Source organism: Musca domestica, unplaced genomic scaffold, assembly GCF_030504385.1.
Source record: "Musca domestica strain aabys unplaced genomic scaffold, Musca_domestica.polishedcontigs.V.1.1 19, whole genome shotgun sequence".
Lineage (NCBI taxonomy): Eukaryota > Metazoa > Arthropoda > Insecta > Diptera > Muscidae > Musca > Musca domestica.
This window is the reverse complement of record NW_026712245.1, coordinates 10367292-10393391: the sequence shown is the minus strand read 5'-3', so window position 1 is coordinate 10393391 and position 26100 is coordinate 10367292. Positions and strand designations below refer to the sequence as shown.

Genomic DNA, 26100 nt, shown 5'->3' with positions numbered 1-26100 from the left:
GTCAGTGTTTGACAGCTAATAAGTACTGAATACCCGGTACCTATTAGTGGTGGCAATGGCACGATGATTACTTTGTTTTCTAGAGCTTTTCCAAAGCGAAAGCTTTCATTATACAGGTCAAATCAGAATAGGTTTTTTTGGCACGTTCACTCTGCTATGGATGGGTCTATGTTACCACTTTGATTTATATTTTCGACGAACTATTTAGATTTGTAGATAATAACATTCATTTTCTTTTGGGCTCTATTAAGGCCTTGACATATTGAATGCTATATGCCTTGTCACGCATAATCGATAAAACAACCGTAATAAACTGTTTTATCGACACTGAATACAAAAGCCATACATGAATCGAAAATATTGAAGTCACTCAAATCTAAAACGTTCAAAATATTAATTGGTCTGTTTTAGAACTGCAAGAATGTAAAAGTTTTTACTACAATAACCTATTTTCCTTTAAGATATCGAAAAAAATTGAAAATAGAGGAACAGGAACAGTAAACTATTCCATAACAAGTCATAAATCCTGGGCAGTTCTTGAAAAACGATGAAATATGTTTTCGAGCAAAAGTTGAGTGGGTCAAAAATTACAATTGTGTAATTGAATATTCTTCAATATCATCGTGCTTGGAACAGTTTTCTATTCAAATGCACCATTTACAGTCATACAGTAGTTCATTTTTTTAACATTTTAGGTTTGAGTGACTTCAATATTTTCACTCATACCCCTGAAACGACACAGCTGCATCTGTTGATTCGATTTTTTCGGAAATAAGCGATGAGAGCATTCCGTTTCATATATTTTCATTTGCCTATGCACAAATATTTATACCCTACATCACATAGTGGTAAAGGTATTATGTCTTTGTGCATTTGTTAGTTACATGGAGAAGGAAGCGAGATAGACCGATACATACTTTTGAGGATCATCGTAGACTCACTTTCTGAGTCGATTTATACAGGTCAGTATGTCTGTCCGTCCGACCATGTATTTTTGTGAACAAAATGCAGGTCGCATTTATTATCCGATTGAGATGAAATTTTCCAATCAATATTTATTTTGCCCAAGGGCGAACCCCATTGATATTGGAGATAATCGGATTAGATTTACATATAGCTCCCATATATCTTCAACTGATTTCGGGTAAGTTGTGAACAAAATGGCCAATATAAGTCCAAATGACCTGCATTTTGGTACATCCGACCTAATTCAGTCTAGAAGCAAGAACATCAAATTTGGAGAAAATCGGTAAAGATATAGCTATAGCCCCCATCATCCGATGGTGCTCAAGTTCCTTATATTTGAAATATACACCGCACAAGAATGATATTTCTTACAAGCTATTTGGTACCAGATATCAGATACAGCCCAGAAATACTTCTGTCAAATTTTATCAAGATCGGTTCAGATTTGGATATAGCTCCCATATATATTTTCAACAGATTTCGACTTTTAACTTTTCCTTGCATTAACGTTTGGGAACATGATATGTCAAAAAAAATTTAAATGTTTTTCAAAATCGAAGGTGGTAATGATATGCATTTGTTTAACAATTTAACATAATTTAAAAAACTTGAATAATTTTTCCTTTAAAAATTTCAGTTTCAAAATTGGTTTGACAGTTAATTGTCATGTGTAGGTTGAAATAACCTTTGGTTGAACATACAATGTTTGGGACATAGGACTTTTGCTTGCATTACAGTTATGAGGTCCGCAAAGAAAATTTCGGCGTGTAGCAAATGGAATGACCAAAAATATGTTTTCCCTTTTTATAACGGTGTTAGGTGCAAAGCTGCTGATTCAATATATTTTTGCTGGGTATGTATGAAAAAAAAATATCTCACTAACACACATATTTTTGAGCATCTTCACATCAATTCGTGGTGATGATCATTAACTAATTGCAGGCAAAAATCTCTCTGGCGTTATATTTCTCATTGAATGGTGGAGCAAACTGAGAGAAGGAGAGCCCATCATCAGACACGCAAAAAATGAATAGCACTGGCAAAGACAATCGATCGAATTTATTTCTCCTAGTTTTAATAGTCTTCAGCATTTTAACGGGAAAGGTTGTCGGTGCGGTTGATTCGCGTGTTTCGGTTTTAAGACAAAGTGAAAGGAAAAAGTACGTTGTATTTTGCAATTTTCACAAACGAATGGTGGACAAAAAATAGTTTGTCAAAATACTCACACACACTTGCAACAATAATATTTCCTCAAACACATCGCTGCGCACAGCTGTGGAGATTTTCCAAAAGCTAAACATAAGTGCTGTGGTTGTTTTAAATGAAAATGGACGGCAGTTTATAAAATTGATTAAAGTAAAATTAGTTTTTTTTTTTTATTAATTTTCTTCATAAATTCGCTGGTGTGATGCAACGACAAGCGACGCATTGCAATGAGTGTGTAAAACGAAAATAGTTTTTTATATTTATTTTTTTTTACTTTTCTATCGCCCTCTCTGTTGTTTATTTACATAATAAACTTAACACAAATTACAAATGATGTGTGCCTGCGTGCGTGTGTGGTCGGCAATTTCTTTTTTTCTTCAAATGAAATAAAAAAAAAGGGGGGGGGGGGGGCAACAACAAAACCGCGTTATCGACCAAATGTGTGCAGTGTGACCGAAATTCTTTAGCATTGACTTTGAGTGTAACAAGTGGCCGGCCGGGTCATCATCACAAATGTGTAACATATATTAGCGATTTGAGTATAAGAACCAATTAACCAATTAATTGTGCTACATCACTTTCGTAATCATAGCTGAATTTTCTCAATGCCTTGTCAGTCTTAAATATTCTAGTACCTATTTGAAATTGTATAGAGGAGTTGTTTTACGGCATTTTCTATTACTATTTAATATTGTAAAAACTAAAGTGAGCACTGTCGATCAAAGATAAAATAATAAATAAATTGCCACTCTCGCCGGCTCAAGGTCAGCTTTTTTCGAATGTTGAACGAAAAACTTATTTGTACACTTGAACGTAATACGCACTTTGAAACCAATCAAATTAATTGCAACTTTCATTTCACTTACTATCAGTAGGGTATCATTTTTTTGCAATTACCGATTTGCATGTGTCTTTAATTGTTGACAAATTACAATATTGTTGTAGACCCACTTTAAGGACCAGGGTATACCAATTATTTTTATTTGGTGTGCAACATTTCTAAATACGAAAAAAACAAAATTTTTCGAACGCGATTTTTTGAAAAATTTTCAAGATTTTGTCGCCTATTTTAAGCACGTATTTTCCGATTAAAACTAATCATACGTAGTCATTTGAAGGAAGTCGAACACATTTATCTAATTTTATGCGAAATCATAAATTTAGATAAATACCATATTCATATCAGATTTCTGGTTAAGAGAAATATTAAGATATACCAAATTGTAATGAATCACTGACTTTTTTCGCAAGTTATGACAGATAAAAGTTTTGAAAAATGTGGCCCTTTGTGGGTGAAGGGGTTTGCAGATATATATCATCTTCTTCAGATCCTGTGATAGCAAACATATTTGGATGTCTGAAATTTGAAGAGGGTTGAATGCTTATTTCGCTTTCTCTGAGCGCTTTGTTTTTCAAATTCTTGAACCCAACAAAGTCAAACGACATAATTTTTACATTTGTTTTAAATTTTATTGAATGAAAACAAAAAATATTTGACATAGCACCAAATTTTAAAATAAGTTTAGATTTGTTCGAATTGATCACCTCTGGCAAGAATTATGGCTTTCAAACGGCCAATAAAACCGACACACGCTGCCCGAATGTTGCTCTGCGGTATTTTGGCCCATTCGCGGCGCAGCGCTTGCTTGACGTGATCGACACTTTGGCATTTTTTAGTGCCAACCTTGTAAACATTCATGGGTGGCGAGTGCGATAGTGCTGAGTCCTGTTGGAATGTCCAAAGTCTGCGGCCAAAATTTTTACATGCCCAAGGCTTTAATACACCCACCAGAATATTTTCGCGATAATATTCGGCATTTATTCTAATGCCTCGGTCGATTAATAAGAGCGGAGAGCAACCAACGACTGTTATGGCGGCCCGGGTTTCAATCAAGTCGCTTCTTTACTTTTCGAACTATTTCTGCATATGTTGCTGGGGGTGGTACAAGAAGGAATGGTCCGATCTCTACCATCTTTATAACAGACCAAGCCAAGTCTGAATGGAATCGGATTAACATTTCGTATTTCATGAGCTTCATGAATATTCAAAATTTTTTAACCTTGGTATAAACTTTAACGATTTTAAACAATAATAAATTCAAAACAGATATACATCGTTACTTTTAGAAATATTATTTTTGTTAATGTTATTTCAATCGGTTTTTGGTATTTTCGTGGGAATCGTTTTTTAAAATATATTAAGCCATAGTATTGTCACGATTTAAACCACATTTTCGGAATTGTTTCAAATTTTTTTTTTTTTTTTTTTTTGTTCGTAATGGGTACCACTTCCTATGACAGAAAATTACCTATGAAGGTCCACATCTTCGTATATACCTCTTATAACTTTACTATTCTATATTCGGGATTTTGATAATTTACTAAACATTTTTCAGCGGAATTTCTGCTGATTTCTCTTTTGTGACGAGCTTAATGATCTGAAATTTGCAGTGAGACTTTATCACGCACTCATCATTATGCGACGCATTTCGCTGTTTTGATACGTTTTCAGCGTTACACCTTTTGGGTTCTGTGTACCTGATCCAGTTAGATTAAATGGAAAAAGCTATGCCATCATCTCAGTTCTACTTTTGTACGTGCCGTTGTAATAACAATCACCCGGCTTGTTATCTTGAAAGGAAAATAATTTCTCCCGCTTACTTTGTTGTTTGCAATTGTAAAATTATTAGTTATCTGTGAAAATACAACAATAAAAAATAGCTTTCACGTAACAGATTGCCTGCACATGCAACTATTCCCCTCAAGTTAATTCAAATTTACAAATTGAATGCACTTGAAAAAGTTTTACAGTTGTGCACAGTTTTTTTTTTTTTTTTTTTTGTTTTTCGTTGCAAAATATTTAATCGTAGCTAAATGCCGTTATGGCGTGCATTTTAGTCGTAATTAACATTATTTCATGATTTTCCTGAATTGTCTCCCAAAATGGATTTCGATTCGAAAAAGCAAATATTTGAGGAATGGATAGCATGTGAGCTTTCAATCTGTAAAGAGTGATCAATCAAACAGTTATGAGTTAAACTAATATAGGTGTATGTATTTATATAGAGAATAAAAAACGTCAGTTTGGGTAGTTACAACTTTCGTATAAAAATATCGATGTTTTACGGATAAATGGATGATAGGTTATAAGGAATTCGGATAAGAAAAAACACATGAGTAACTAAAAGACCATTTTGAAAACAGAGATACCAATATTATCATAATTTTATCCCATCTTATCCGATTTAATTTTATTAATATATGTGTATGTATTTTCCATTAATTAATTTATTGGTTTCTAGGCGACAAAGTTAAGAGCCAATATTTGCTGTAAATTAACAACTCAAAGAAAACTTCTTACGAGTACATTTATATTGGTCACATTCGCCAGATAGTAAATTTTATCAATAAAAACTTGTATGTGTGTAAGCACTAATCAATTGGTCACTTCATCACTAAGTAGCAACACGTTTTACTCACATGCAATGCTTAATCAGACTAAACAAGAAATCAAAAAAACAAATGCCCACCATGACACAGCAAAAAAGTGCGAAAAACATCCGAATACAAACAAACAAAATGACTACAACAAATTCCGTTATAAAACTAAATTTCAAATCGTTTCAGTTTTAATGAACCACAACTGTTTTTGAGCACACGCTTACCATAACCATCGCCGCTGCCATTCGATCATCAAGCAATTCCAGATGTTGGCTACAGCTCTAATATGGATTGCGGCTTTACTAGCTGTTATTGGTCCCCTGCCATTAACCGTTGATGGAAGAAGACATAATTTAAAGATTTTAGGTCTGTTTCCCCATCCTGGCATCAGTCACTTTCACTTCTTTCATCCGATATTAAGAGGTCTGGCGGAAAGGGGACACGATGTCACAGTTGTAAGTCATTTCCCCGACAAAAGTCCACCAGTGGGTTATACCGACATACCATTGACGGGAAAAGAAACATTAGCAAACAGTGTGGATCTGAAGGTAAGTTTCTTGTATTAGTGTGTGTATTGTGGTATGCTGTTGTGATGTTGTACCTATCAAACCATAACCTAAGACAAAGCAATCCAAACATATTAAAGAAACAAGTAAAAAAGCTGTAAGTTCAGCCGGGCCGAACTTTTAATACCCTCCAGAATTTGGCAATCTTAAAAAAAACGTTTAAAATTCTGTTAAAATCTTAAAAATACCGAATGTAGCCGTTATATTAGGGTCTATACGACGACGTGGACTTGCATAGGTAACTTTTGTCATAAGCCATTACAATATGCATATGCGAAACTTGAAATTGGTGAATAATGTAGCTAAAATCTTTAAAATACCAAATATGGGGCTATACCAAAACGTGGACCTACATGGTCCATTTTCAATAGCAAAAGTCCTGCAGACATAATGTAAATTCGAGTAAATTCAGACCGACATACGGACGGGCATCGCTAAATTTACATCGAATTTTATGCTGATCAAGAATATATTTACTTTGTGGGATCTAAAATGTATATTTCGAGGTGTTACAAACGGAATGACAAGTTTAGTGTACCCTCTATGATGGAGGGTATAACAAGTAATCAAAGGCTATAGTCCTGCGGTGTCGACCATGTGATACCCTACAACTCTATAATATATTGGAAAACCTCCTTCGGCCCAAACATATTTACGACTATTATTTGAAATAACGTAATACCGTCCCGCACAAATGTTGCCTTTTATATATATGATATATGAGATTGTATATATTTTGCTATATATTCGATATATGAGCATCTTTGTAACGGTCAGAAGTAACACTTTCGTGCATTTGTGATTTCGCCACGATTTAAAATATTCGCGGTTTAGTGGAAATTGTAACAGCCGATGACCAAACAAAATGGTAGATGTCTGACCAGCCCTAAACTCTAGCCCCATGCTATTGGTCTATAATTGCGATCTGAAGAGCAATTGCAAAATCAGGAAATGTTTCTGTTTTTGGTCCTTTTCAAGATCGACTCAGCTCGGCGAGATTGAAAGATCCATATATAGTTTTCTATGTCGGGAACCAATATTTCGATGTGTTACATAATTTTTGGCCCAATCAAACTTATAATTCCTGCACCACATAGTGTTGTAGGGTATAAATATTCATTTGTTTATTTTTCTTTTTCTTATTTCCATAAGTGATACAAAAATCGTCTATATCTACAGATCAATAAAAACCATCGTTCATAAATTAATTGCGATGAGCTTTACGTCAATAGGCAAATATATTGTATAGTTGTAAGAATGTCATTAGTTAAATTATTTTTAAAAGACCTCGACCTTACGACCTTACTTATGTCATAAAGGAGTCACCGACATGGGCATATACACACTTTGTCCAGAACAGCTAAGTATTTCTTCCTATACATTCGCCAATTCTTTATTTAACTTACTTCCTACTGTTTTTTAAATCGCTCTTGATAGCGATTTCATGATCAGCAATTTTCAATTTTGTTCACATGAAAAACAGAACACGTTCATTATTCTGAGATCAGCACGTTTCAAAATGTCATACACTGACAAACTTTTCTTTTAATTCTGTCACCATTTATTTTATACCTCATTGAACTTTGCAATTTTACAAGTCATACTTTTCATGTACGGATTTGTATATATAAAATATCAGAAATTTACATTTAGAACTAGACATGTGATCCGTTTAGACATCTGCCCAGAATTTAAAATCTGTTCATATAATACCTATCACGTTTTCAGTTCGAAATGCGCGTTAAATGGGTAGAGGAACCTGTGAGTAAGTTGGAAATCATAGTCGCATTTTTATTGATCTCTGACAAAATGCAGTTAATTTCCACGTTTAATTTGTTTAACAACACATATTTTAATGCAAATTCACGTTCTGCTCTATTTTGGAATTCTTAATCTTTAATATGAACCTCTTTCTTATCACCTTATAAATACGTTACAACTTTATCAATGACTTGCAAATATTTCGCATTTTCTCTTCTAGGTTTTTGAAAATCGCCGTTTCTACAATCACTTCCTGGAGTTCTTCTTACTTTACGAATGGGGTAAGGAGGCATGCAATCACACCCTTCGATCAGAAGCCCTCTACAAAGTTATGCGCCAAAAGGTACGCTACGATGTTATATTGCTGGAACAGTTCAACTCGGATTGTATGATGGGTGTGGCTCATATGTTGCAAGCTCCCGTTATTGGTCTCAGCAGCTGTGCTATGATGCCGTGGCACTATGAACGCATGGGTATGCCCATCATACCTTCTTATATACCGGCATTGTTTTTGGGACAGTCCGAAGATATGTCTCTGGGTGGTCGCATTGCAAATTGGATTAGCTTTCACGCTTTGAATTTAATGTACAAGGTGTTTTCCATACCGGCAGCTGATGCCTTGGTCCAATATAAGTTTGGTCATGACGTGCCATCAGTCGGTGAATTGGTGAAAGAGACAACCTTGATGTTTGTGAATCAACATTTTTCGTTAAGTGGAGCAAAACCGTTGCCACCCTCGGTAATCGAATTGGGAGGTGTACACATACAGAAAGCTAAACCGCTCGACGTTGATCTACAAAAGTTTTTGGATAACGCTGATAATGGTGTGGTGTTCATAAGCTGGGGCTCTATGATCAAAGCTGAGACTTTACCCGTTGCCAAGCGGGATGCCATAGTAAGAGCGGTCAAACGTTTAAAACAACGTGTAATTTGGAAGTGGGAAAACGAAACTTTGGCCAATAAACCCGATAATATGTACATAAGTAAATGGCTGCCGCAGAGGGATATTCTCTGCCATCCGAATGTGAAGGTGTTTATGACACATGCAGGTCTCATGGGCAGCTCAGAGGCAGCATACTGTGGTGTTCCTGTAGTGGCAACACCAATGTACGGTGATCAGTTCCTAAATGCAGCAGCAATGAAACAACGCGGCATGGGTGTCGTTCTTAACTATGAAGATATCGATGAAAACACGGTTTTGAAGGCCATTAAAAAAGTCCTGGAAAAACAGTAAGACTTCAAGAAAGTTTTATTCTATACTCAGACTGCAATTAATATTTTTTTTGTATGTTTCAGATATTATGACAATGCCAAAATGATCTCGTATGCCTACAAACATCGACCAAACACAGCCTTGGATACAGCTATTTGGTGGGTGGAATATGTGGCCAATACTGAAGGAGCTCCTTTATTGAAATCCAGCTCCACATACATGTCCCGTTTTGTCTACTACTCTCTGGACGTTTATACCGTTTTGGGATTGGTTGTTCTTACTTCAGTCGTTACATGGGGACTACTGATGCGCAAATTAAAAACTGCCACACGTAATAGAGGGACAACTAAAGTTAAATCGAATTAAATTCTAAAACTGACTTCATATACAAACTAATGTTAGGATTGTTGTGATAACTCCCACTCACATTCAGCAGAAGTGACGATTTTTATACCAAATTGGACTATTTAAAAGTTTTGTAATATCTGACCCATACTAATCAAATGCAATATGTATCATTTTTACTAGAAAGAAAAATTTATTTTGCAGAAAGCACCACGTAATGCCTTTTACGAAATTTGTTATTATAGTTAATAGATTTTTTTAGTTTATATATTGTTGATAATTATTAGGTAATAAACCGTTTAGTTTGTTAGAAAAATTTGAAGTTGTTATTATTTGCACTCATTAGAGAGGGTCATAGTTCTCTGTGACTGAAAAAACATAAACGATTTGCCATAGACTAATGATTATCTAGAAAACGGAATGTTGGTATGCAAGAGCGTATTGTGCGCCACCTGCATAAAAAAAAACAAAACTAACTTTCCGTTGTCTATATTTTCATTTGTATATGCTATGGTTTTGTAACCAAACTAAAAACCGCTATTGTGATTGAAAACCACCCATACTGTCATAATTTTTGTTTACGTTTTCACATGCTTAATTCTTCAATCTATTTTTGTATTTCATTTGTTATAGAACATGAAACAGAGGCTAGTCTTAATGGGTGACCCATTGCATAGGGCATCGGTGTCAAACATGCACCTTATTTAATACACCTTAAATGTCAACATTTTTAAATTCAAGTCACAATAGTGAATTTTGACATTTACTCAAGTAAACAGACAACAGCGCCATTTGCGTGTTGAAAAGTAACGCCGATAAACACTAAACAAATCGTGAAAATATAAATTGGGGACATCGTCTCTCAAAGAGCAAAATAATTCCACACTTGACAAAGGCACTGCGGCTGGAGTAGTACCATTCCTGGACACATTCTACATTAAAAAAGTTCATTCCCAAAAAAAAAAAAGAAATATGGCTAAAACCCGTGTTTATGTTGTTGGTGTTGGTATGACCAAGGTAAGTTAGTAAATTTCGAAAATGTTGCAAATCTTCGGTGCATAAAACGAAAAACAAAGATACTGATAATGAAGTACATTAGCTCCATTGAACTTTGATCTGTACTTAATATTTACAAAAATTGTTCGTGTGGAATTGTTTTGATAATTATTTTAATATAAATTCCCCTATGACCAGAGGTCGCACCCATTAACATCTGTGGACCTCTCCTGCGGCTTATGTGTGATTAGCCAATGTGTATATAAAGATAAGAAAAGACATCCAAAAATAGTTGCCTATACCTACTAGTAATCTCTATTTCCAGATTAACTTTATCTTAAGTATCGATGTTACTTGTGATTTGGAAAGTTCAATGTTCAACATATAAATTTATTTGTGAACTTTAAAGCTTTTATTTATATTATTCTTGTTATGTACACATTTTCTATGAAGTTGCAATCCAAAATTTTTGTAATAATATGGAAATACATTTATATTGATGATTGTTTTATTATTTTTAGTTTGAAAAACCTGGTCGCCGTGCTGATGTTGATTATCCCGATTTTGCTAAGGAAGCTATTACCAAAGCCTTAGCTGATGCCAAAATTTCCTACAATGAAGTACAACAAGCTACTGTTGGTTATGTATATGGTGATTCTACATCGGGACAACGTGCCTTGTATGAAGTTGGCATGACCGGAATCCCCGTCTTCAATGTTAACAACAATTGTTCGACTGGATCCAGTGCCCTGTATTTGGCTAAACAAATTATTGAATCAGGAAATGCCGATTGCGTTTTGGCTTTCGGTTTTGAGAAAATGGAACGTGGTTCGTTGTCTGCTAAGGTAAGACCTAAAGCAAAAGAAACAGGCGAAAATTTGAGGTATTCCAATCAGATTGGAATACATTTTCAAGGTTAAAAATGTATTAAAATGTTATTTATTTCATTTATTTAGAACATAAAATCCTTCACGGCCTAGATAAATATATTACAGCTAATAATCTGAAATCAACATTAAATATATATCATTTGTACCCCAGAATATATTAATCTATTTAAGCAAAACCAAAAAAAGTAATATGGGGTTTCAGTGAAATACTTTGTTCGGTGTTCCTTGTTCATGTTATGGAGAGCATCTGTTAAAACTGTAACATGTTTAAAAAATTTTTGTCTAAATCTATTAGCCAATTATTTTTCTTAACAAATGTCCAAAATTGTATTCAGTGTACATCATGTATTCCTTGTTAGGCATCTACTACTAATAATTTATACATTTCAGTACTTTGATCGTGCCAATCCCATGGAACGACACATTAGTGAAATGTCCGAATTAGCTGAAATTGGACCTGGACCAATGGCTGCTCAAATTTTCGGCAACGCTGGCAAGGAACATATGAAAAAATATGGCACCAAACCTGAGCATTTCGGTAAAATTGCCTGGAAGAACCACAAGCACTCCGTCAACAACCCGTAAGTATATTTATTTTTCGTTAATTTATGGCAATACAAATTCCACATCAGTTCATTATAAAGGTCTTTCTACACATTCATATCATTGTTAGCTTATCTTATCGCAAACATTCCCTGACTACACAAATTCCAGTTCAATAAAACCTAATAGAATAAATTATGCATTTCTAATGTATTCTTTCTAATCCTTTCTAGCTATTCCCAATTCCGTGATGAATACTCTTTGGAGCAAATTATGCAATCACCTGTTGTGGTCGAGGGTATTCTTACCAAATTGCAATGCTGTCCTACTTCAGATGGTGCTGGTGCTGCAATTTTGGTTTCCGAAGCCTATGTTCATCGTTTTGGTTTAGAAAACCAAGCCGTTGAAATCGTTGGCATGGAAATGGCCTCAGATCCTGAATCAACTTTCAAAGATAAATCTCTCATGAAAATTGCCGGTTATGACATGACAAAAATGGCTGCTCAACGTTTGTTCGCCAAATCTGGCTACAAGCCCACTGATGTTCAGGTTGTTGAATTGCATGATTGCTTCTCAGCCAATGAATTGATTACCTATGAAGCTTTGGGTCTTTGCCCCGAAGGTGGTGCAGGCGAACTCATTGATCGTGGTGATAATACCTATGGTGGCAAATACGTTGTCAATCCCAGTGGTGGTCTTATCTCAAAGGGCCATCCTTTGGGTGCAACCGGTTTGGCCCAGTGTGCCGAATTGTGCTGGCAATTGCGTGGTTTGGCTGAAAAACGTCAAGTCAAGGATGTCAAATTGGCCTTGCAACACAATTTGGGTCTGGGTGGTGCTGTAGTTGTTACTCTCTATCGTTTGGGTTTCCCCAAATCAGCTGGTGTCGTTAATAATTTGACTTCTGCTGCAACCCATCCCACTGGAGAAGGATTCAAGGTTACACCACTCTTGAAGTTGTTGGAAGAAGAAATGCAAAAAGACGAAGAAAATCTTATCGAAAAGGCACGTGCAATTTATGGATTTAAGGTCACTAATGGCCCAGGTGGCAAAACCGGATTCTGGGTTATTAATGCCAAGGAAGGCAAAGGCAAAATCACCTATAATGGCAAGGAAAAATGTGACGTTACATTCATAGTTTCCGACGAGGATGTCACCGAATTGATGACTGGTAATTTGCCACCCCAAAAGGCTTTCTTCCAGGGCAAAATTAAAATCCAAGGAAACATGGGCGTAGCCATGAAACTGATGAACATTCAAAGCGCCGCTCAAAGCCGTTTCGAAACCTTGCGTGCAAAATTGTAAATATTGAGTAAATGTTATTTGTATGAAGTCCATGTATGGAAATAAAAATGAAAGAGAACGAGGTGATTGTATGTATTTAGTAATAAGATATATTGTGAATATTCCATTTTATTTTTGTTAAATAAACTTTTTTATAATGTAGAAAACAATTTGTGACTCTTTTTTAAATAACTAAACTGCATGCTACGTAATAAACAGCTATGCACCACCTGTTAAAATTATTTCAGTGACAGCTCATTATATTGTTTACAAGCGTACAAAAGCATTTTGGTGAGAATTTTCCAGAAAAAAATATTCGTGATGGAATTTAAGCGTGATAGTGTGTTTTCTTTACAAGTGGCTATTGTTAGAGCAATCCAGCATTTAAATGTGAATAAATCTTTTGTGTCTCGTATCACCGTGATACTGGTAGCGTAGCCCGAGTGGACGGAAGAAAACAGCAGCATCATCAGGAATGGTTCGAAAATTAAGGAAGCGACTTGATCAAACCCGCGTCGCAGTGAAAATAGTCTCAAAAGTGCTAAAGAGTTGCTTCGCTTGACCGAAAGTGGTGAACTAATTTAATTAATCGATCCTGGCATCAGAATAAATGCCGAATATTATCGCGAAAATTTTCTGGAGGGTGTATTAAAGCCTTGGACATGCAAACATTTTGGCCGCAGACCTTGGACATTCCAACGGAACTCAGCACCATCGCACTCAGCACCATCGCACTCAGCACGCGCCACCCAAGAATGGTTACAAAATGCGGTTCCTCGCTTTATTTCCAACGCACAATGGCCACCAAAATCGCCGAATACCAGTCTGTTGGACTATTGAATATTTTGGAAAGCAAAGCTGGCACTAAAAAATACCAAAGTGTCGATCACCTCAAGCAAGCGCTTAGCCGGGAATGGGCCAAAATACCGCTGAGCAACATTCGGGCAGCGTGTGACGGTTTCATTGGCCGTTTGAAGACCATAACTCGTGCCAAGGGTGACCGATTTGATGCTATTTTTTTGCTTTCATTCAATAAAATTAAAAAAAAATGTAAAAATTATGGCGTTTGACTTTGTTGCAGTTTTTTTTATCTCACCCCGTACATTGTGGTTGAATTTAAATTCTGGTTAATGGTCAGGAATTCCGTTGGTTAAATCAAACAGCCAAAATTACAACTACAGTATGATTATTTATTTATTTATGGTCTTAAGACTACTTCTTAAATATGTTTGTGTATTATACGCTATGCCGTTTAATTCTCACTTATATCTCTTCTTGTTTTGACAGTGAGATAATATATATATATATATTTATGTTATATATCGTGTGCTTCAAATTGATGTTATTGTTTTTTATCTGTTTCTCTGCGATATATATATGTATTCACTTACATACATATTTGTTCTGCTATCCATTCATTGTCTTATTGGTAAATAATAAAAGTTTGATTTGATTTTTTGTTTTGCTGGCTGATTTGTTTGTATGTTTGAAAAGTGCAAAATATATCTGAGTGTGTTTAAAAAAATCCAACACAGTGAGCGATGGATGGATGCATGCACCCACACATCGACAACAAGCGATTTTGCTAACTGATATCTGAACCATACAAATATATAACGTATTTATATTGTTTATAACTTTATGGACCTATTATGTATAATTATATAAGTGTACATTGTTATACAAAATTTTAACACATATTAAAAGAAATGTGCCATGTTGTTGATGTTATGGGTGTGTATGCGTATAGCTTTGAACAAATAACTGTGATAAGATGACTTCAAAGTATATTGGATTACAAGATCTAATGTTTAAGTAATTAGAAATCGATAAAAAGGAAACGAGTTTTAATAAATAAAAGTGTTTAGTTAATATGCTGCTTATCCAACGTATATACCATAAAATAAATATGAACAAATTTTAATAGTTGGACAGGAAATGAAAAGAATGATTAGGATCATGTTAGTGAAGCATAAACTTGAGATAAAATACAATATGTCTAAAATATATATTTATGTACATACATAATTCTATAAACAGTAAAAACTACAAAATGTTTTATAGGATCTGAGGAAAACAAAGGAATATGGAACAGTTCTAGTTCAGACAATGCGAACACAATATAATATTTATATTGAATTCGAAATGAATTACCCTTCCAAAAGTATTTGGAAAGTTATGGCTAAACTAAAGATTCATTTTCCACCAAAAGTTGGCGAATAAAAACCAATCTTAATCTTGTCTCAATTATACATAACTTTTCAATTGAGACGATGATGATGTATGCCCATTGAAGTTCAAAATGTAGTCCTAACAAAATTTACAATTAACTCAAAAAATATTTCGTTCCCTTTGGCCGGATCGATGGCAACTCAATGCAAGGAAGATGTATAACTTATGGACGAAGATGACGAAGTACTACTGCTACTTGATGAATTGGTGCCACTAGTTGAACTGCTTGTTGTTCGACTATCCATGCACGCCAATATGGAACTTATGAGATCCGCCGAAGATTTATTGTGCTTATTGGAGGAAACTTTTGAAGCACTTTTTTGAGATTTCGAAGGGGTTCCTGATGAAGAGCTACTTGATGAAGAGACTTTTGACATCTTGATGGCTTTTGCATCTGTGCTGTGTGTGGGGGGTGGAGGTGGCGGAGGCTGTGGAGTGTGTGTGGGAGGCGGTGGTGGTAGTGGTGGCAAGGGAGGTAAGGGTGGTAACGGTGGATAGGTTTGATTGGAACACGCCACTGCTGTTGTCATTGGCATTGTGGTGGTTTCAATTTCTTCTGATATGATCACTTCCTCCTCATGGTCTACTACCAACTGAGGTTGTGATAGTATGATATCGTCAACTATGCTCTCTGTTGTATGGGGAGGTACAAGGGCTTCTTCAACGCTTATAATATTGTTTGGAGGAGCAGGTGTTGGTGATGGAGGGGAAGTTATGGTAGTAACTTGAATTGTGGTGGAGGTAGATGTAGATACAATATTCGGCAATTGGGAAGATGGTGCTGCGCTATTTGCAGGTTGAGGTTGTTGAAAGCTGCTTAGATGGGTTGATGATGCTGATGTGGAAACTTGTGGAGGAGGAGGTTCATCGGAAACTATTTGTACTTGTATTTTTATTTCTGGTTCTTTTTGATTTAGGCTATTCACATAAGCCTCTCGGTGTGTGAACGGCGTGGGAGGTACTAGAGGCATAGGTAATGCAGGCACTATTGGTTCTGGAAGTTTAACCTTATTACTGGGTAGATTACTGGAATTTGCCATAGGCACCACAGTGGTGGTGGACAGATTTTTTGTTGAGGTTGTTTCACTACTTGTTGCCACATCGGCGGAAGTTTTGTGCTTCTTGGGAGTCAGCGAAGAAGTTTTAGTCGATTTTACAGTACTACCTTCATCTTTATGTTTACGTTTCTCCTTCTTCTCCTTCGCATGTTCACCATCATTTGTCTTTGATTTTTTCGGCTTCTCTGTCTTGTTTGGTGATGGTGCTATTGTTCCAACTACTTTGTTTATCATATTATGTTCAATTACCATTTTCCGCATATCAATTTTGGGTTCCTCTTTCGTTGACTGTTTCTTTTTTGTTGGAGTTTCTGGATCATCTTTTACAGCGGTGGTAGAGTCATCGGTTCCACTCTCACTGGACAGGCGACTACGACTTTCCATGTCAATAAGCTTCTTCGTTTCTGATTTTTTAGCTTTACCCTCATGATTACGTTTGCAGGGGGTCTTTTTCGTGTGACTGTCATCATGAGAAATGGGATTTGGTAGAATTGTCTGCTTCTCTTTGTATTGTGGAGGTTCTGCCAATACTGGGTTGTTCTTTTCATTGATGACCTCTTGACCCGGATAATACTGACGTAACCTCAAGTGCCATGCTATAGAAATAAGAAAAAATATGCTATAGCTAAAAATAGTTTGCTTAGATTTCAATCTATTTACCAACACTGGTTACAGCCGTCACAGTTCGAAACTGGTGAATAATATTGCGTGGCAAAAAATATATATCATTGTCACACAATTTAATGCGAGCATAGCGTATGCCATCACGACGTAGCTGGTTTAGTTTGGCGTCTTCAATCCACTGTACGCATTGTGAAATTGGAGGCTCGTGCAAATCTAATTGCAATGTTCCCACAAGTTGGTTAAAATCTTGAGCTGCAAATGCCACCACATCTTTGGTAATGCGATTCTGGGTATAAGATTCGCCTCCATGGACGGCTTTGAGTATACCTAAAATGGTAATATAAACAATAATAATCAGATGCAGTTGTTGCTGAAGATCCGAAAATAAGTCAACGGCGTGACAGATAATACGCATCCAAACTTACCAACAGCTGCAGTTGTAATGCGTTCATGCCCATGGCCCACATGATCTGCATGAGCTTTAGTGCGATCTTCTATCATAGTTTCACGAGCCTCCGAGAGACGTGGTAAGTATTGCAAATTTCGTAATTCATTAATTCGTGTCCTGAAAGGCAAAACTTTACTGACACGAAATTTCATAAATCTCATTAAGTTACCTCTGACGCTTTAATGGTGTTTTGCTATTCAGCTCAGCTGTAGGCACCAATTGTTCGCCGGAACGTATCCATAGAATTGGACCATCGTTCGACAGTCGAGGATCAGTTTGTAATATTGAATATGGTCCCCAAGGCATGGTCTAAAAGAAGTTAGTTAATAGAGATATATTAAATATTATATTATTACTGCTTTAAATGTTACCTTTTTCAGGAAGGGATTTTCTTCTATTCTCCCCAATAAATCGGGAAAATATCCACCGACTTCTTCATGTACTTTGCCTACCAAGCTAATTTGATGCAGAGGCCCATACCGAAACGTCCCCTGAGAATAATTACGAACAACCTGTAAAGATGCAAAAATATTTCATTAGTAATCTGTATTGAAGAAATTCAATCTTTGTATGATGTGTTACAATCGATCAAGTTTCTATTGTTTAGAGTGGGTGCAAACTAACCTGTTCATAGTACTGTGCCATTGTGCAGGTTTCTATGTCTGAATTTCTACCCAAGACACCTGCCTTAACAGTGAGTGTTGAATAATTTTCTGCCATATGCTGCAATAAATCAGGCAAGTATCTCGCCGCATCGTGTACAATACCCATTACATGGTGTGCATAGCCTTCTTCATCCTCTGCAAAGCAAACTTCAAAGAACTCATCCACCAGTTCATCCATTTCATGTGGAGGGAGGTCTTTAATTTCATCTTGATATAGATGCACAACGGAAGCACCACCATTCGGATAAACTTCGACTTCGAAGTATTGTCCATATTTAAGGTGTTCAAGTCCAGGCGGCACACGATTATTGTTGCGACTGGTCCGTGTAACATTTGGTTGGGGTGGTGGCGGTACATATTGTGTTCCAACACTGGCACGTCTTATTTTTGAGCGTTTGTAACACCTAGAGCATTCCCGACTACTACGTGACGAAGACGACGATGAATTGTTTGCAGAAGATGACGACGATGAGTTGTGTTTGTTAGACGACGAAGAAGATGAGGACTTGTGGTTGTGATGGTGATGTGCATGAGAGCTGCTACCAGATGAGGATCTTCTTGAAGATGTAGCTGACTTCGATGAAGATGACGTAGACGAAGTAGTGGAAGGTCCCGGCACTGTGCCTCCACTACCTATGGAAACAGTGGAATGATTTTGATGTTGCGCACTTTGGTTGTGAATAGAAATATGTGATGTCGAGTCTGTATAATGATGGTTTGTGCTTATATTTGAATGCTGCACCGCCGTTGTTGACACAAATGGTGTTTTGTGAGCTGGCGAGGGCATCATAAGACTTTCCATTTTCAGTTGATTTTCTGTTAGTTTTGGTAACGTCTCCGCTTTTATAGGAATTTTTTGGCATAAATCTTGTTCCGATGTAGTTGTCTCTGAACTTAAAGGTTTGACAATTGGTTCCGATTTTATTTCTATTGCACTTGATAACTTAGAAGGAATTTCTTGCTTGATGTCCACAGCAGATTTCGTTATTTCATCGATCAGAACTTTTTCGTGGAGTTTATCTTCCATCTTTGTTACTGCAACGTCATTAAAATTTAGTTGTCGAGATACTTCATTTGGTGTTTTACATGTACTACTTTTGACTTCAGTAGATTGTTTTATTTCCTCTTTGATAGATATTGGAGAAGCATTTACAGCAACGGTAACAGCTGGAGTTTCCAATTTGATCGCTTTGAAGACATCTTTGGCATCCTCTTTTTTTAGGGCGACATTCCCCTCATTTTGATTCCTTATTTCTTCCTTTTCTTTTTCCATTTTTTCTTCTTTACTGTTTGTTATGGGATAATCGCGTACATTGTTTTGGTTATCCTCTTTTAATGCATCACAAGATTTTGTTGTATCATGTGTATCACCAAGATTTGTTAATGGGAGGTCTTGTTCTATAGACTTGCCTTTCTCGCTCTCCGCTTCGCCCATTATATTTAAGCAATTTAATTTGAATCCACTGCTCTGGCTACATCTGCTACTTTCTGAACTTCTCCTACGACTGCTAGCTTCTGATGTAGATGCCGAGGACAATAATGCAGCCTACATTTTTAAAAGTAACCAAAATTATTTGAATTTTAAATTGTTAAAAACAATCTTACTTTATCCTTGTCCAACGACGGATCCTTAACTGGCGTTGATGTACTGCCGCTCGCACCATTTTTAGTCCTTGATTTTTCACTATTATGATGTACATCCCTGTGATGGTCACTTGAAGAATGAGGTTTCGACTTTGATGAGCTGCTTCGTTCTGAAGAGCTTTTCGTAGATTTGTCCCTACTGTGGGAGCTATGTGATTTGTCTCGATCGCCTTTGTCTTTGGACTTTTTGTAACCGTCCCTTTCACGATCTCTGTCTCTGTCCCGTTCTCGATCCCGGTCTCTATCACGGTCACGATCACGATCCCGGTCTCTGTCTTTCTCTTTTTTCTTCTTCTTGTGTGATTTGTCTACAAATATTCAGTAAAAATCAAGAAAATATTCATTAGTGACTTCTATATTTGGCTTACCTTTGTCACCGCTTCGTTCCTTGGACAAGGCATTGTTATCCTCAGATGCTGTCGTTAATGATTTTGCCGACTTTGAATCTATTACTTGTCCTTTGGAAATATGTCTCCCTTCTTTGTCTCGACTACCTTCGTTGGATCTCTTTTGAGAATTTGTATCACAACTCCCATCTAATCCACGAGTATCTTCTGCTTTTACAGCGACTTTGTCTTTACCACCGGCAACATTTTGAATATTTATTTTGGTATTCGTCGCTGACTCCGCTGCTTTTGTTTGTTGCTGCTTCTCCTCTTTTCCATCGCTCGTGGTCAGTTGTTGTTTTTGCTCTTGCTGCTGCGACGTAGACGACGTCACCTGAGTTTCCACAATATTCGACATTGCGCGCCACTTCTTCCCTACGACGTTTTCGTCGGCACGTAGTAAATGCGTCAAACACACAACTAAACCTTTTGGGATGGCAAGCTTGTTGGTAAGTAAGTTGGTTATAAGTTATGTACCAAAGCAAGCTAGCAGCGAAAAGAATAAAAAATCGATTTATTTTGACCGCCTCGGTCTCAACGCGGCATATGTATATATAGCGCGCAATTTATGACCGATATATTTTCTTTTTCTCTTTCACTGGAATTTTTCACCAAATCTTTGTTCCGTCCATTTGTTTTTGGCTAAATTAAATATTTCCACTTTTTTCTTTGTAATACATTCTTTTCTTCTGCGTCACAATTCTTTGTTTTTCATCACGTCCACAAATGCATCGCGTTTCATTCTATATATCGAAAGTTAATTGCTGTACATTTTAATTCTTATTTTATATATATATTTTTTCAATATTTGCAATTAATTAGTGAATTATTTTACTTTTTAATTTTTGCAATTCTATTTCAACGCGTCGTCCATTTTACTAACACTAGGGATCCATAAGTCGACTTTCGGCTAAAAATTCACAAAACGAAATTACCAATGGAATAAAGACCAAAAAGGAATTAGCATATAGAATGGTGTTCAAAACGGAATCAACATCTGAAAAAGACGTATAAAACGGAATGGATCGCATAGAACGAAGGTAAAATGGAATTGAATTTAATCCTCGTACGAATACTAAATTTATTTTAAAGTGGGTTCACATATCAATCTTTATCCGTGTTCATTCCGAAAATTGAACACTTAAAATGGATAATCACGGTTTATCCATGATACCATGAAATCAAGGTTGGACACTAATCGTTTTTAATTTATATAATTTGCCTGACATAACATGCAAAATTAATTTGTACTTATGTGTGTTCTTTTCAATCATATGAAAATTGCTGTCGTATGTATGGAAAAAATGTGCCCTTTAATAAACAACTTGTTGCATTTGTTTTGATATTAATTCTGACATTACAGTCCATATAGGCAGCCCTTTTACTTGCAAATTTTCCAACTTAGTCTACCTTCTCTTCATTGTACCATGGTTTAATCCAGATAAAAATCTTGTATGTAAATGTGCTAAGGTATTGATTGTAGTTTGAGTTCTAAATATGTGCTGTTTCATCGAAATGGGTACCTTATTCATTTGAATTGAGTATGCATGTAGCTGCGTGGCAAAATCGATAGGTAATCCATTTGACGCAGATGAACACAAAAGAAAAACATTTGGTAAAATAGCAAACAGGAATTCACATTTTGTCAGATTTTTAAAAAGTGGTGTTACACCCTATTATTACGCCATGCTGCTACTCTTTTGTTGGCCAAATATTGCGTTTCTAGAACCCTTCAGATAGAATTTTTCGATCTCCTAGAACCCTTTAGACGGAAGTTTTCGATCTTCTAGAGTGAAATGTGAGTAGTTGTGAATTTGATGCGATTTGTTGAGATAGTTGATTAAAAAGTAATGTGTTACACAATTAAATTAGTATGTGCCCTTTGTCTTATGATAATAGTTCCCAACGAGAGCAAACAAATTCTGGGAATATTTCCGCATTTTGGATACAGCCATTTTAAAGTTTTCTATCCGTTACTACGCAACTTAGCCGAAAGGGGTCACAATGTAACGGTTATCACACACATTAAAAGTCCCGATCCACATTTGGCGACATACGAGGAGCTTCTTTTGGAACAAATGGAAGTTGTTAATGTGGTTCCCCTGACCGAATGGATGCCGAGAACATGGAAAGGTCTAATTGACGAATATGTGGGTTTGCATGTAGAGGGTCAGGAATCGTGTGAGCGTCTCTATGAAAGTGGCTACATACAACAAGTACTCCAGCGTCACGAAAGGAAACCATATGACATAGTTATTACGGAATACTTTAATTCAGACTGTCAATTGGCAGTTCCCTACCTAATGAAAACGCCAATTATTGGCTTGAGTAGTTGCCTCTTGATGCCCTGGTACTATGATCGTATACTCTTGCCAGATATTCCATCATTCGTTCAATCTGAATTTATTGGATTTGCTACACCTCTAAATTGGCAAGAGAGACTAACAAACTTTTTACAAGCAAAAGTCTTATCGCTTTTCTATCGGTAAGTATTGTTTTGAAAATAACAAATTAATATTAATTAAATACTTTTATTCTAGCTATCACACCAACCGTCTTGACAATGAATTAATACGTCATAACCTGAATGTCACGGTTGATGTCAATAACATTGCACAACAACAGACTGCTCTTGTATTTGGTAATCAACATTATTCATTGGCTGGTATACGTCCACATACCGAGCAATTTGTTGAAATTGGCGGCATTCACATCCAGGAAGACAAAGTCCACGAGAAATTATCACCTACAATTGAGGAGTTTTTAGACAAGTCTAATGGAAAAAGTGTCCTCTTCATTAGTTGGGGTTCCATGATTCGCGCTTCTACTATGGAAGCGACAAAACTTAACACCATATTTTCCGCTTTGGAGAAAAGTAAAGCTAGGGTTATTTGGAAATGGGAAACCGATGACGTTCCAATAAAAAATGAAAATTTTCTTTTTGTTAAATGGGCACCACAACTTTCGTTACTATGTAAGTATGACATCGATTATAAATTGTACATTAGTTACCCTGATGAGAGATATTTATTAGTCATCGGCAAATTTTACAACTCAAAAGTGAATTTTGAATGTCAGAAAATGTCTGGCTATTAAGTAGACCAGAAAAAATAGGCTTTGTTCGGCACGATCTTTAGCAGAAGGCATCAGTAAAATATTTTTTAGAAATGCATCATTTATTCACCATTCTTCATTAACGTTTTTAAAGATTTATTTAACTTTATTTTATTATTTCTTTGAAAATAACGTTATTCTCATTGGGAATTATACAATTCGTCAGGTATTCAATAATCAGTTTTTTTTGTAATCAAACAAATTTTTAGTTTTTTAAACCACTAAAACTAAAAACACCTCTTAAAGCTAACTCAAGCTAACAAGAAAAGTAATCTAATAGTAATTTGTAAACCAATAATTTAGGTTAGGTGTTAGATCCGTCTTAAAAAATGTGTATGCATGTTGTGTCTGGAACAGGTTAGTTTAATGTTCTGTCCTTAAAAGAACAATTCGTCTTTTCTCTTAGCAAATCGTTACTAAGTAAATTTTATTGAAAAAGATAACGCACGGAGCTTTTTTTATATTCTGAAACTTTCAATGATTTTCATATAAATTAACACTTTTCCAGGCCATCCTAAAATAAATCTGTTTTGGGGTCATGGAGGACTTCTAGGAACTACAGAAGCTGTCTATTGTGGCAAACCAATGATCTTAACCCCAATTTATGGTGACCAATTTGTTAATGCCTTTGCTGTACAAAATCGCAAAATAGGAATAATTTTAAATTTTGAGGACATCAATGAAAAGAATTTGGACAATGTCTTAAAAGAAATGCTAAAAAACACAAGGTACGTCAATACTCTTTTTGTTTAAAAAGTGGTAATGAAAATGTTATTTTTGCAGATATGAAAGAAACGCCAAAGGACTATCCAACATATTTCGTGATCGTCCGAAAAAACCCCTGGAGACGGCGACTTGGTGGGTTGAACATATATTGGAACATCAACAAGCACGTGAAGTTTTGCATTCACATGCTGTACATTTGAATTGGTTTATATACTACTCGTTAGACTCGATTTGTATTATACTGGCAGCGCTTTTTGCACTGTTATTATTTTTACGATATGTTATAAAAAGTACTCTGCAGTCATGCACAAAAAAAGTAAACAAGTTGAAGAGCCAATAGTTTAAGCACTTTTAAACTAACTTTTAAAATAAGATATCAATGTAAGAGCTCTCTATTGACGACATGACAATGCCAACGAAAATGTTACAACTTCATCAGTGAAATGTACTTAAAAGTGATGTAATGTGCCTTCTATACAATAGTTGCAATAGTTTTCAAATATAAGATAGTTTTATTGTACATAAATATGATTTAAAATAACTTTTTTTTTAATGAAATGTCTTTTATGCGTAGATCTTAAATTGCAACACATTTAAAGTTACATTGTAATAATTTTGATAAAGTGTTTAAGAATCATCAATATCAGTGTTTTGAATGTTCTTACACCGGGGCCAAAGTCTGAAAATGTCTGGCTATTAAGTATACCAGAAAAAATAGGCTTTGTTCGGCACGATCTTTAGCAGAAGGCATCAGTAAAATATTTTTTAGAAATGCATCACTTATTCACCATTATCAAAAAAATTTCGATCGAAATGAATTTAAATTGACCTGTTATCTGGTATTAATTGCAAATTTATCTAGAAACGACTAAATATCGATTGATTAAGTTGAAAACCTGTTGTTTCTATCAAAATTTCCATTTTTGTCAATCGAAATTTTTCTATATCGGGTACAAGAATTTGACCTCTATATTAACACATACAAATTGACTTCCAAGTTAACTGGCATTGAGTAATGAAAGTTCCTTACCATAAAGTTAATTTTTGTCCAGCGCTTACGTGTTAACGAAGAATGCCTAATGTATGTCTTGACAAAGGCCTATATAAGGTAGGACAAGAACACTACTATTGATAAAAAAATAGTTTTTTTTGTACACTGCCGTGATTTGACTTTTTGAATTTAATTATGTATTTTGTACGGGGTTACTGGTCAAACTTATGAAGGCCTGCGTCCTGGCCTATTTTTACTGTATTCGTTTTATAATATTTGCTATTGAATTTCCTATTACTTAAGGAACTTGTAATAACAAAAAAATTAAATTCTGATACACATTGCGTCGTTCTACATCTAATTTGACAATTTGATAAAAACATCCAACCATGGTACAATGAAGAGAAGGTAGGCCAACTTTGAAAAAATTGCAAGTATAGAGGTCTACCTGTTTGGCTTGTAATGTTAGAATTAGTATCAAAACAATAAAAAATCAAACAACTTGTTGCATTTATTTTGAATAAATAATTGAAAGCCGCGATAACTGAATGAAAGGTCAACACTTCTTTTCAAAATCATTATATAGGATTTTTTCGCTACAAAAACTCTAGATTTTGTCGATGCATACGTTGAAATAAACATTTTGAAAACACCCGAATTTGAATGTTTTCTGAACAATTTTTTTGTTATTGAAAAGAAAACACATACATAAACAAATAAAGATGACATATTAAGCCAAGAAAATAAAAAAATTAAAATCATATGGTGTCATAGCCCTACCTTGATATCATTGTACCATGCATCCAACACTTTTATTCTTGTAGGACTGAGACTTTAAGAATGAAATATTCAAATTCACATTTTTGAACTCAAATAAACATAAAAGAAAAAATAACTTACTATAAAAATTGTCAAATCATGTTATGTCTCACTTAACTTTGTATAACTTTTTAGATTAGCAGTGAGTCACATAACTTTCTAGCTTGCCTCATTTCTCCTTG

At 35.5% G+C, this 26100-nt stretch overlaps 3 protein-coding genes across 3 annotated transcripts; 2 read left to right on the top strand and 1 right to left on the bottom strand.

Annotated features, from left to right (window-relative positions):
• The first annotated feature begins 1654 nt into the window (after positions 1-1654).
• LOC101899999 (uncharacterized) lies at positions 1655-24749 on the top strand. Its single transcript, XM_005192046.3, has 12 exons — positions 1655-1819; positions 1909-2126; positions 5800-6161; positions 8161-9170; positions 9237-9516; positions 11016-11339; positions 11775-11965; positions 12161-13228; positions 22112-22753; positions 22809-23242; positions 23891-24110; positions 24166-24749. The coding sequence occupies exons 3-12, from the start codon at positions 5880-5882 to the stop codon at positions 24446-24448; spliced, it is 4734 nt and encodes a 1577-aa protein (XP_005192103.2). The 5' UTR covers positions 1655-1819; positions 1909-2126; positions 5800-5879; the 3' UTR covers positions 24449-24749.
• LOC131801996 (sterol carrier protein 2-like) lies at positions 10313-13381 on the top strand. The gene is made up of 4 exons (XM_059121278.1): positions 10313-10515; positions 11016-11339; positions 11775-11965; positions 12161-13381. The coding sequence occupies exons 1-4, from the start codon at positions 10471-10473 to the stop codon at positions 13230-13232; spliced, it is 1632 nt and encodes a 543-aa protein (XP_058977261.1). The 5' UTR covers positions 10313-10470; the 3' UTR covers positions 13233-13381.
• Positions 14381-21183, bottom strand: LOC101899659 (uncharacterized). Its single transcript, XM_005192044.4, has 8 exons — positions 20251-21183; positions 19844-20190; positions 18198-19784; positions 17945-18085; positions 17743-17882; positions 17551-17690; positions 17162-17452; positions 14381-17097 (listed from the first exon to the last, which is right to left on the bottom strand). The coding sequence occupies exons 1-8, from the start codon at positions 20624-20626 to the stop codon at positions 15584-15586; spliced, it is 4536 nt and encodes a 1511-aa protein (XP_005192101.2). The 5' UTR covers positions 20627-21183; the 3' UTR covers positions 14381-15583.
• Positions 24750-26100: the final 1351 nt, after the last annotated feature.